This window comes from Protobothrops mucrosquamatus, unplaced genomic scaffold (assembly GCF_001527695.2).
Source record: "Protobothrops mucrosquamatus isolate PMUCROS unplaced genomic scaffold, P.Mucros_1.0 scaffold357, whole genome shotgun sequence".
Lineage (NCBI taxonomy): Eukaryota > Metazoa > Chordata > Lepidosauria > Squamata > Viperidae > Protobothrops > Protobothrops mucrosquamatus.
The window spans coordinates 522654-536031 of NW_015386692.1; the positions used below are offsets into that span (position 1 = coordinate 522654).

Here is a 13378-nt window from a genome sequence, read left to right on the forward strand (position 1 = left end):
CATGGCTGTGACGGTGACCAGCTGGGCTGCTTCGCCACAGCCCCACTGTCTCTTTGATTGTCCATGGCCACCGTGGCTGGGATGGGGCAGGCGACCACCCAGCATGTTCAGCAGGCTGGATTGCGTGCCTCCCCCCATGCCTCTGCCTCCGCTTGCTGTTTGGAGGGCCAGCCCAGCAGTCGCAGTGCTCAGACCCACCTGCGCTGCATGAGCTGCACAACTGCAGAGTGTGCCAGCCAAGGGGTCAATGGGCTGCGGTTGCTGACAGACACCTCCTGTGCACACACTGGGGGGCACCCGGCTAGGTTTAGGGGGGGCAGGGATTGGGAGCCAGTCCCTTGCTGTCTCCAGGGCGGCCCTATGGGCCAGACTGGGCCCATCACGGGCTGAATCCAGCCTGTGGGCCTTGTTTTTGACATGTCAGTTTTAGTCTGTTGTAAGAAGTTTGGTATTTTTGCTCAATTGAAAAGAGGAGCAAAAATGTATTCATATTTAACTGTAACAGATTAAAAAAAAGTTTGTAATATAGATAAGGAGAAAATAATAGCAAAAAAGTGAGTGAATAATGTACAGGTTGCAAGCAGGAAAAGCTGGATCATGAGAGAGACTGAAAAAAATGAACGGTTTAGAACAATTCATTTTTCCTTATATTTTAGAAATGATGAATTTAAATTTGGATGCACATCTCTGAAAGTATCTCCTGATCTGTTGTACCAGCTTCGACATGATATCACAATCTCACCCAGTGGAATAGCTTTTGTTAAGGTATTTAATTTTTTTTAAGCACAATAACGTTGTGTTTATAAAAGTTGCTTTTTGTTTATATTCTGTCTTTAATTGTAAATAAATTCAGTTTTATACTCTAATAGATATGGGAAAAAATATAGAATTTTAGGGGAAATAATAGGTATTGATAAACAGTATTGACATTAACTAAAAAATTAGTCCTTTCAGCAACTAGTGGTTCAAAAGTGTGATGAGCAGCATTGTCTGTGAGGGCACCCAGGTTTGCTTGGCTGGCTTCAGAATGATTTGACACCCAAAGAAGAGATTCATCCCTTAGGAAGAAAAACAAGGGAGAAGGTTCTCTCTGATTCCGATTCTCACCTGATTCATAGAATTTTTTAAAATTTAAAGTAAGAAATTCAGTTTTAACCAGAAATTGGATAGAGAATGGAAAAAGAAATAAGACAAAATTATCCTGCTTTGACTTTGTTGGATCCCTATCCTATTTTTAACCACAAGTTAATCTTCTCCTTCCCCTAAGAAAAGTAAGAATTAACAGGCAGGAGAATTAATAGAGGAGAGGTTTAATGAAATGAAAGGACTGTTTAAGACTGTCATATGAGACTATCGTATTCTCAAAGGGCAAATTGACCAGATAAGAAATTGAGTAGAAAGTGGACATTGTATGTGAACTCCCAAATGCCAACTACAAAATACAACCCCAAAGGCACAAAAAAGAACTCATTTCACAAGGAAAAATTTAATACTCAGATATTAGCTTATTCACCCATATTGATGCAGAATTACAAGTAACACATCCCTACTCCAAAGAAAGAACTAAAAATAACACATCATTTCCACAGCTGCCCTACTCATAATAAGCCATCTTAAAGAAAGAAGATGGAGAGAAATTGTGGTCCAGTGTATGTATAAATAAATAAGTCAGAAAACTTGAGTGGAAACTATGAAGGCTGTCAAGTTAAAGTATTAGAGACATTTGGGGACACATATTAGTGATCCAGTGTGTTTTTAAACATCAGATTGATAATATGTTTATTAATAAGATGAATTGTCCTACCTTGGATATTAAAAAAAAGTTCTTAAGTGCAAATAAATACATTAAAATTGTGATTCATAGAGCATGGGAGCACTTTTGGATTATTTACTAGCAACTTTTTAAATAAACTTTAAGAAATTTGATTTAAAGAGGTACAGACTGGTGCTATATGTATCCCTAGACATGCTCTGGATCACCTTTTCCCCTTCTTGTCACTACACAATCTTATCAATCATGCTACTTTCTAAAGTTATTCCTAGATTTATGTAGCAGAGTAAAAAGACAATCGTTCACCTGAATAGCAATTCTACACCAGTTTACTTATCCTCCAGCCAATAACCCTCTTCACATGGTACTCTGTGTGAAGAGATCACTACATGATTATTGGGCAAAACATGGCCACACTGCTACTAATATATCAGTCAGGATTTGCTTCAGTTTGCCTCAACATATCACTAAGTATTTACATGAGGATTAATAGTGCTATTACTATCAACCTTTCAATTATTGTTTTTGTTTTGCGATAGCCTTCTGTAAGAAAGGGTGTACTGCCAAGAATGCTGGAAGAAATTTTGAAGACTAGAATAATGGTGAAGCAATCAATGAAAGCTTACAAACTTGACAAAACTATCACTCGAATGCTTGAGGCACGTCAGCTTGGCCTTAAACTTATAGCAAACGTCACTTTTGGTTATACTGCTGCTAATTTTTCTGGAAGGATGCCATGTAGTGAAGTAAGTAATTGAAAACAAAATATTAACTTATTAACAATAACAGAGGCTCGTATTGATATAGTGCTTAAGGCACTGGAAACCTATCAGTTGTACTTCTGCATGAAGCCAGAAGGTGACCTTGAGCCAATCACCATCAGCCCCAGGAAAAGAGTAATCTTGGGAAGAGGCAAAGACTTCCCAAAAACCCTGCTAAGCAAACTCCAGGGACTTGTCCAGGCAGCCTGAAGAGCCAAAAACTGGATCAAAGGCACACAAAATTTAGCCTAACACATTAGAAGAAAAATGGTTTGGTTTACTAACTATAGTACATGAATGCTGATTTAGTTCAGATAATTCTGAAGAATACATAGAACATAGAATAACAGGGCTGGAAGCGGGTTGGAGGTCTTCTAGACCAATCCCTTGCTCATGTAGGAGTCCCTATACCCTTTACCATTCGGACAAATGGCTATCCAATCTCTTTTTAAAAATGCATGATTAGACAAAAGAAAATACTGTATTCTAAGATTTTTGTAATATGTCTTTTTAATCTCCAGATTGCTGATAGTATTGTGCACAAAGCCAGAGAGACCTTGGAACGTGCAATAAAATTAGTGAATGATACAAAGAAATGGGGAGCACGGGTTGTATATGGGGACACAGACAGGTAATTAAGACTGTTTTTTGTTGAAGAGGCTTGCCAGCCAGTATTGTGTTTAGTTGTTTTTTGTTCTCTTAATCATGTCAGACAGGTTCATATAAGAACTTTTGAATCTCAGCCATATAGTTCAAACAGTAGAATAGGAAGTTGGCAGAATTTCTTCTCCAGGAAAAGGCAGAATTAGAAATAAAGTATTAAAAGTAAGCAGAAACAGTCTGGATATCCAGGATGCTAATTTGTGCAAATGTGCCTGTATGCCATTTGCCATGCTGTAAACTCTTACTGTGCTGCTTAAACAATTCTGAGGAAAAATTAAATAGCCAATTCTCTTGTTTTAGCATGTTTGTACTACTGAAAGGAGCTACTAAGGAACAATCATTTAAAATTGGTCAAGAAATTGCTGAAGCAGTAACAGCTACCAATCCTAAACCAGTAAAATTGAAGTTTGAAAAGGTAAGACAAGTTCGAAAAGGTATTTTTCCACTCAAGATAGTTTTACTATTAATTTTCTCATGCAATATTTCAAAGCACTTTAATTTTATAATAATTTCATTGTGCTTATATTTATTAGACTAAATTAGGAGTCTTTCACATGTTCAAATCATGTGAAAGAGGTATTTCATCACACTCATTAGCCCAAATTGACTTCCAGAGGTAGACTTGATTTACAACCATTTGTTCAGCGATCATTTGAAGGGTCTTAAATTGGTGCCTGAAGTTAAGGCCATTGAAGTGTCCCCACAGCCATATGATCAAAATTCAGGCACTTGGTAGCCTACCCTCACTTATGACTGCAAGGATGCTTGAACTTCCCCCACCAGCCTCTCTCCCCTTTCCATCTATAGCCTTTTGGCTCTCTGTGTTCCATGGCCCCTGCTGCCCTAACTGACCTTTGCCCTCTTGCTCCCGCTGTGGCCAAACATGCTCAGCCTCACCTTTCGTAAGGCAGCTGCTGGCCTCATGAAACTTTCTTTTCAAGATTGCACGTGGCAATTTCTTCACAAGGCCTGAGGAAGATAGCCCCGTGAAGGGCCAGGATGGGCATGTCTTGTGGTAGCAAATAGATAGTATGGAGCAGCTGCTGCAGCAGAGTGCTGGAGGAGAAAAATCTTGGAGGACAGGGTGGCAAGGGCAACTGGGGCTGGGGTTGGGGTTGGACTTCTCACTGTACAAAGGGACTTTCTGGTGCAGCACAACTCTGGTGCTTTCCATAGCTTCAGAGCTATGACACACACCAGGGAGCTCCTTCGGGCTATGCGAAGCCGGGCCTGGCCCAGCCCAATAGCATGGCACAGAGGGCAGTCTTCCAGGTACTACAGCAACTCATTTTGCAAATGGAATTCTAAGCCTGTCACTTATGGACATTGTCACTCAGAGTCTAAATTAAATGCTTTGTTGGAAGATTGCATCTAAGCTTTTTTATGAAAGATGTATAGTTTTAGAAACATTTGAGTTTTTGTTACAAATTAATATTTGTTTCCCTATTATAGGTTTATTTGCCATGTATATTGCAAACCAAAAAGAGATATGTTGGTTATATGTATGAAACGTTGGATCAGAAAGATCCAGTATTTGATGCAAAAGGCATAGAAACTGTCAGAAGAGATGCTTGTCCCGCTGTTTCCAAGGTAAAAGAGACATGAAGTATGCATTTTGGTTAGAGCAGGGGTAGGCAACCTTGGCTCTTTTATGACTCGTGGACTTCAACTCCCAGAATTCCTGAGCCAGCATAGCTGGCTCAGGAATTCTGGGAATTGAAGTCCACGAGTCATAAAAGAGCCAAGGTTGCCTACCCCTAGGTTAGAGGGTTCATTCTTTGGTTGACTACAATACCAATTGGGAAAGGAGGGATGACTTCCTTGTAAATTGTCCAGAGCATTTTAATTGTCAGATGATAGACAAGTGCGGTGACGTTGCAAAATGCCGCCATCATTTCAAGTATCTTTAAACGAGTTTTGAAGGGACAACTGGAAACAGGCTTTCTTTTTCTTTTCCAGATCCTTGAGCGTTCCATTAAGCTACTGTTTGAAACACGTGATATAAGTCACATCAAGCAATACGTGCAAAATCAATGCATGAAATTATTAGAAGGGAAGGCTAGCATGCAAGACTTCATCTTTGCAAAGGAGTACCGAGGAAGTTCTGCATACAGACCTGGTGCTTGTGTTCCAGCTCTGGAGATCACAAGGTAGTGACAATAAGTGACAGGATGTTAATATTTCATTTGATATTAAATCGTATAAGGGTGAGTAGGAAGAAATACTAGGATATCTTCCAGGAATATTGAAAGGTTTCATTTTATTAAGGTATAAAAAGGAGGGAGGGTGTTGTAGATTCACATTTTTAGCATCAGCCGGATCTAAATTCTGTGTATATATGTATGTATTTTAGTTATTTATGACCTTCAATACAGGTAGTCCTCAACTTAGAACAGTTCGTTTAGGGACCATTCAGAGTTGCCATGAAAAAAGTGACTTAAGACAAATTTTTCACACTTAACAACCATTGCAACATCTCCATGGTCATGTAATCATAGAGGTCATGGCTTCTATGACAGTTGCCGCGTCCCAGAATTATGTTTGCAAATTTCTGACAAGCAAAGTCAATGGGGAAGCCAGATTCACTCAGCAACCGTGTTACTAACTTAACAACTGCAGTGATTCATTTAACAACTGTGGCAAGAAAGGTCGTAAAATGGGGCAAAACTCCCTTAACAACTATCTCACTTAGCAACAGAAATTTGGGGCTCAATTGTGGTCGTAAGTCGAGGAGTAGCTGTATTTTTAGAAATAATTCAAGATGGCAAGCATACCGAATACTCCTTCGGCCTCCTATTTTTCCCACAACCACCACCCTTTAATGTGGGTTGGGCTGAGAGAGAATGACTGGTCTAAAGTCACTCAGCCAGCTTTTAGGCCTAAGGTTGGACTAGAACTCACAGTCTCCTGAGCATTAACTCCTAGATCAGAGTGGCTCTTGCAGCTTAGTTTTCTTACCTTAGTTTTAATTTATGGTTCTTTCATTTGTATGTTTTGCGTAGTCATAATTGGCAGAGCCTATGTAAAGGAACTGCAAGAAATAAATTTAAAAATAAATACAAAAATATAAAATTCGTGCATTAAAGTGCATTCTTTGAATTTTGGGGTTTCTGTCACTTCCACATGCAGCAAATAGATTTTGAAATCTCATGTTGTATCTCCCCACAGAAAGATGCTTGCTTATGACCGACGGTCTGAACCACGTGTCGGTGAAAGAGTTCCGTATGTTATTGTTTATGGCATGCCAGGATTGCCTCTCATACAGTTGGTTAGACGGCCCATTGATGTTTTGCAAGACCCAAGTCTGAGACTGAATGCAACCTACTATATAACCAAGCAGATTCTTCCTCCCCTGGCTAGGATCTTATCTCTCATTGGCATAGATGTTTTCAGTTGGTATAATGAATTACCAAGGGTAAGTGTAGTAGTAAATATAATGCATGATTGTAACAGTGGAAGTGAAAACAATAGATATATTTACAATATACCAATTTTAAAATGTATCAAATTACCTGGGTTTCAGATTGAATTCAGTATTTAAGAGTGACAAGATTTGAGCTGAATTATTCAACTTCTTTACTTCCTCTTTTACCACTTCAGATGTCAACGGATAATTTTTTAAAGAATTTTTTTCAATACAGCTAGCATTGAATTATTCAACACTAGCTGTATTAAAGAAGCAGCTACTTCGTTGTGTTAATGGCAGAAATGATGGACTTCTTAGAGAACATCGCCATCCTCATAGCTTCCACCACAATAAATTTTTGAAATATTATTTCTCTTTGAAGACACAGATAACAGGGACTATGAAACCAGAACTGCACCAGATTGTTCAACAAGCTACTGCAATGTACAACTGCCAACTTTAAAAAAAACAACTTTTAACCACTGCTTGTGCACTTCGTTTTTTAGTCCAAGAAGGAGCATTATGTATTTGTATGTTACAACTACTGAGTATATAATAATATACTAAAGTACAAAGAAATCATGTAGGTAAAAAGTATCAGAACAAACCTAACAGTACTGTCTGAGACAGGTCCACAAAGTGCATACCCTTTTAAGCGTCCTCCCTGCTTCCAAACAAGCCTTAAACAAATTTTAGCAGAAGAGTGAAACCACAAACTGAACAGCATTCTCCCAATATTCTAATGCATTAAGTTGCAGAGTGATAAACTTACATATATTAAGGAACATGGAATGACAAGACATAGTGAGGAAAATATAAATGAAGATAAAGTGATGCTGATAGAGGGAAAACATATGTAACCTACTAAATATATTTTGCTTTGTTTGCTGTGCCATGTAGATCCAGAAAGTGTCCACAATGTCTCGCACTGAGCAAGAATGTCGAAAAGGGACAATTTCCCAATACTTTACCACTCTACATTGCCCTGTATGTGATGAATTGACTCAGCATGGAATCTGCAATAAATGTAGGAGCCAACCGCAGCGTGTTATTGTAATGCTAAATCAGGAAATCAGAGAGTTGGAGCGTAAACATGAACAAATAACCAAGGTGGGAATAAAACTGGTAGAGAACAATAGTCTGTTTAGCTTTTAGTAACTGGGACACATTACTTGAAACAAATAATTTATCAATTTTTACAAAAGGAGTTCTGAAAGATTGAGCAGATAAACTGTTACATGTTAATTATAATTATTAGGTACAGTTTTCTTAATGCATGTAGTAGGGAAGCTGGAACTCTTTAAAACATTTTAAATGCTTTCTAAGAGAGTCAGACGAAAAAAATAACTTTTTGCATACTTTTTATGTGGAAGGACTGGGAGCTTTGTTTAGTGGCTTTACTCAGAATTTGGGGAATATTTTTTTAACATTTCACATTTTTCTGACTTGTAATATCTGCAGTAAACAGTGATAACGACAAAGGATCAACATGTAAAATTATGTTGTCACTCAAATGATGATACTATGTAATTGTGTTTCAATGTCTGATGGATACGAAAAGCATGGCATTTTTGTGACGATGTCAAACCCCACCTGCCCGAGGACATTGATTGTATAGGATTATGAGAATTGTGCTCTTTTTGGCACTTTATTATAGAGACTGCTTTTTTTCTTTTTATTTGCTCTTAATTTCTATCCAGAGAGCATTTAAACAAGCAAGAGGCATTCTACATTCAGTCAGAAGCCGTGATGTGCTGATCAGTCTAAATGTGGTCTATATCAGTGTTGTATGCATTCCTTACTCCATTCTGTCAGATTTTTGTATTTTTGCTCTAAGAGGGGGAGGCTTAGAAGAATTTTAACTAAAAGCTAGTTTCCCGTAAGTTAAAAAAAAAAAAAAACCTGGAAGGAAATCCATAATCAGTCTGTGCATTTTTCATTAATACAAACTTCAAAATATCCAACTTACACCATACTGAATACTTTTTAAAAATCGCATTTTTCAGAAACGTGTGCTTTGCATATATCTTTCCCATCTCTATTGTTCTGTACCAATTATGAGAGCATACAGAATGTACCCTAGTGGATGTCTGTACACTGCTCCTGGTTATGCTGTAATTAGGACCAGAGTGGTAGATTATAACTTGTCATTCCAAAGGAAAACAGTGGCAGATTTTTTTCCATTCCATATTTTCCAATTCCCTCTCTTATTGCAACATTCTGTGCAGTTGCATAGAGGCTCCAAGGCTGAAAGTTAGACTGGATTTAAAAAAAAATCCCAGACGACTGTTGCCAAGAAAACATTACAGGTAGTCTTCAACTTACAACCATTTGTTTAGTGACTGTTCAAAGTTACAACAGCAATGAAAAAGTGATTTATGACTGGTTTTCATACTTACAACCATTGCAGCAACCCCAGAGTCACATGACACTGGGGCACTCAGCAACTGGCATACACTTATGACAGTTGCATTGTCTCAGGGTCATGTGATCACCATTTGTAACCTTCCCAGCCAGCTTCTGACAGTCAATGGAGGAGCCAGATTCACTTAATGACCACATAATTCACTTAACTGCAGTGATTCGCTTAACAGCTATGGCAAAAAGATCATAAAATGGAGCAAAACTCATTTAACAACTGCCTTGCTTAGCAATGGAAATGTTGGATTCAATTGTGGTCTAAGGCAAGGACTACCTGTAATATATTAATGTAATCATTACGATTTGGCTCAGGGAGACTTTATCTTTTAGCATATAAAAAGGTTTCAGTTATCCAGTAAGGTCGGATCACTTCATAGTCCTCTGGATACTGACAAGCATTTTAGGCATACACTATTTTTCAGTAAAGAAACTTATGTCAGTATTTTGGAAATTAAAGACTTAACGAATGGTTGAGTCCAGTATAAATTTAATTTTAATATTTAAAGTAATGGCATTCATCCAATGGACCGACCATATGTGCCATTTACCATTATGCATCCGTAGCGGTCTTCAACACCATATTTCATTCTAATTTTCAGGGTCCACAGATCTTCAGGGTCTGTGGAAGACCATAGACTTAAAATGAGTTGGTAAGGATTTGGTGGAAATCATGCATGAAATCAGAATCACCTTGTGTCAATCCTTAGAGCAGTAGTAGACAGTGTAGGCGCCCCTATCCCAGGGCATGCAATACTTACAAGCTGTTTTCCAAAATCAAGAACTAGAATCTTGAAAAATTGTACAATTTGATGAACTATCAGCATTTTTAACATGTTTTCTTTATTTTTTGATGGCCACATTAACTGTTTGACCTGCTTTATGACCATTTGAGATGTTCCTGAGCCAATGGCCATCTTAGTTTTCCCAGCCTCCTTTTATTTATTTTATTATTTTTAAATTTATTTATTTTCTAAAAGGCTGAGAAAATTTAAATGTCTTCTTTTCTGTCTGGTCTTGTGCATAATTAGTTTGAATGCTAATTATGTATTTTTTCCCATTTGAGTGTATTTTGCACTAATTGATTATATATTCCTCTAGATATGCAAGAATTGTACAAGTTGCTTTGATCGACAGATACCATGTGTTTCATTGAACTGTCCGGTGCTTTTCAAAGTCTCCAGAGTGAGCCGAGAACTATCTAAGGCACCATATCTTCGTCAACTACTTGATCAGTTTTAGATTGCATATGTCACAGGATTCCAGGTGCTATTTTTGTTTTCAATGTTTACCATTCTAAAACTGTCATGCATGGTCCTTCAATTTCATCTTGTCCAGATTTTCATACATTGTTGACTTGTTCTAAAAATAATGAATGTTTGTTCTAAGTAAATTAAAAATACATTTGGTAATCTGTTAATAATTCATTTTTAATGATGCCATTCTTTTGCCTTTTTAACATTGTTTTATAATACAAATGTTGAAATAACTGTGTTAACATCTTGTAAACCCATTTCAGAATAAAAAAAATATTTCCCTGTGGATTTCTGTAGTAATACTGAAAATCTTTGGGAAACTGCTATTGTGTTTTATTGAACTATCAGGATATGTGTTACTGATATCTCATCAACTTTAAATTTTGACTGCAAAATATTTTGTAAATACACTTTTTTACTTTTCAAATAACTGACTAAAATAATGTGCAATGGATTTTATACAATTTTAAAGTTGATTGGGATATTTCTTCATTTTGCTTGATTCCAAGTAGATTTGTTGTTTTGATGAAACTGCAAACAGTAGTAAGTGTAGCATTTTTGAAACATTTTCTAAAATCACTGTCTTGCTTTGGCTATTAATGGGGGCATTGTGAGGAACTGTGCAAAGACATTTTTGTTATAAAACTGTGGGACTGTTGCAATACTTTAAATAAAAAAATCCATTTTTGCTTTTGTATAGACGTTTCTATTGCTTCTAAATATGCTTAAATATTTCATTATGTACTGTACAGTTAAAATTTATTTGCCATCATAAAAAAATGTGTATTTAGAATATTTGTACAACTGTATAAAATGAGAAATTATGTGGTCACAATACATTTTTTTAATTGGAAATCATTTTGTTTTTAAAAATTATTGCAACCATAGTAAATTTAATAAAATCAAATAAATGTGCATTTTTAAATCTCATTGTAGTTGAACTGGAATTTTTTAAACAATCTTACTAAAGTGACGTGAATCAGAATTATCTTTAATGAGTAGAAATTGCTCAGTGTTGCTATTCAAAAAGCCTATAATGAATATATAAAACAAAGAGTATTTTGATGATCTGAATTTTACTGAAGAATTTCCTGAAAAAATATGGCCCTTAAAAATATATGAGCTGGCAAACGCCATAGCCTACCGATCTTTGGAGGAGAAAAATGGGTGCAGAAATAGCCAGATGATTCAAGCAACTACAATGACTATAAAAACTCATGAGCTGCACCATAGAATTCTGTCAATACTTGTGTTTATATGATGGTGGAAAGTAGTAGTATCACATTTATTTTCAACATGTTGAAAACTGAATATTTTTTGCTCTTTAACATAACTATAGAAATATTTTTTTAAAAGTGTTCATCCCAAACTAAACAGTCTAAGTGTCTTATTAAATAAGTAGCTTTTAAGTGTTTTAAGGCCAAGAGGATTGAGACACCCTATACCCCAGGAAGCAATGTATTTCAGTTATGGGAGCAGCCATAGATAATCAATATCTAGCTTTTAGGAAAGGGGATGTGAGGATCCTCAGCTCATGATATTAGAACTTGGTGCTTATTGTATGCAATTGGTCAGGAAAGATAATCCAAAAGGGATCCTGGAGTGACTGTACAATTTTAAAGGTAATGACCAGTATGTTGAATTGGATTTAGAACCAAACCAGCAGTCAGTACAGCAAATGTAGCACAGTTGTCAGACTGCTAAAGTGGACCTACCAATAGGTAGACAAGTTTCATATTATGGACTAATTACAACTTCAAGATTGTTCCAAAAGCTGCGGCGTGTAAAGTGTGTTATATCTGGTGTGATGAATGCCTCAAGTCACTTTTGTCAAGGCCTCCAGTAGAAAAAGGCTTGAAATGATACACCAATGAAAACTGGTCATGGTCTCCACCTGATGGTATCTTTAATCTAACAATTATGCCTTGCCCCAATTAACAGCTTCATTTAAATGTTAACAGGGAAGAAAGCTGAGTCCTGTGAAGCAATCCCAGATACAAACATTCATTCCCCTTGCGGGAGTCAATCCATGCTTCGTTCATAAGTGTTGTAGCAAAGAAGGTTATTAGAAAGAAATTCCTAAAGGGAGACAAGCACACACTGCTTTCCCTTTTGGGGTCTAAAGTCAATGGTCAACACATTCAGTACCATATTTATACTGTACCAACTAAAACTTCTCCAGGCTTCAAGCAAACCATAAATATTTGTTACTATCAGTATAGAAATTAGTTTTTAAGCTTTGTCCTCTGTTCATCGTGCACAACTTCTCAATTATTACTTGCAGTCTTTCTCAGAGGTTTCCTAATATCATTGTGAAGAAGCAAAACACAATATAAATGGTGACAAAAATTGCTTATTTCCATATTATTCAACAACGCCAACTGAAACTACCCACTTCGGTAGAAGCAGAACTATTGCTAATCAGTGCCTTCATTCTCTAATACTTGCAAGCAGTTCCAAAACAAAAAAAATACCATCATCAGTGGTATCAAATATTCAGAGATCTTAATAGGACCTATGAGAATACATTCCCTTCAGCTTGGTTCCCACAAAGGTCATGGATCATAGCAACCAAAGCCATTTTTTATGTTCATTTATCAAAATCTATCAAATTCTGCAAGACAAAGATGAAAAGGACTGAACAGAAAACCAGGAAAAAATAGTGTTTTCCTCCAGCAAAAATATCCAGTGGGCCTTCTAGTTGGCTACACCCAGACAAAACACATGGAATTGTGTAGCTATAGCTTCTTGATCTTGGCCAGAAATTATATCTTGTGCAATATATCAGTCTATGGTTAATTTCCCTAAATTGATCAGTTGTCTGTATTTAGCTTAGTACTAAATTTATCTTTCATCATTTATCATTTACCTTTGTTTTAGTCATTGTTCAGTGCCATCAAGTCAGGCCAAACACTTCAGCAGCTATAAGAAGAAACACTGCCACCTTATCTTGGCTGTAGTGATTATCCATAGGTTCTTCAAGTATGTTATCTCTTTGAAATTGTCTGTTTACCTTATCTGTTATTTTTCCCTATTTCCTCCAATTTTGTCAAATAGATCTTTTTTCCTACCCTAATCACCCACTTCTACTTTTTGCCCAAAA

The 13378-nt window shown here is 36.8% G+C and overlaps 1 protein-coding gene across 2 annotated transcripts in view; it reads left to right on the forward strand.

Moving 5' to 3' along the window:
• REV3L (REV3 like, DNA directed polymerase zeta catalytic subunit) overlaps nt 1-13067 on the forward strand; it is an 84512-nt gene extending 71445 nt beyond the window's left edge. For both annotated transcript variants that reach the window (XM_029284070.1, XM_029284069.1), the window contains exons 24-32: nt 657-765; nt 2311-2517; nt 3054-3163; nt 3496-3610; nt 4648-4785; nt 5155-5345; nt 6364-6610; nt 7502-7711; nt 10121-13067. In XM_029284070.1, coding sequence (XP_029139903.1) covers nt 657-765; nt 2311-2517; nt 3054-3163; nt 3496-3610; nt 4648-4785; nt 5155-5345; nt 6364-6610; nt 7502-7711; nt 10121-10261 — 1468 coding nt within the window. In that variant the 3' untranslated portion in view covers nt 10262-13067. The remainder of the gene's footprint in view (nt 1-656; nt 766-2310; nt 2518-3053; nt 3164-3495; nt 3611-4647; nt 4786-5154; nt 5346-6363; nt 6611-7501; nt 7712-10120) is intronic.
• The last annotated feature ends 311 nt before the right edge of the window (nt 13068-13378 follow it).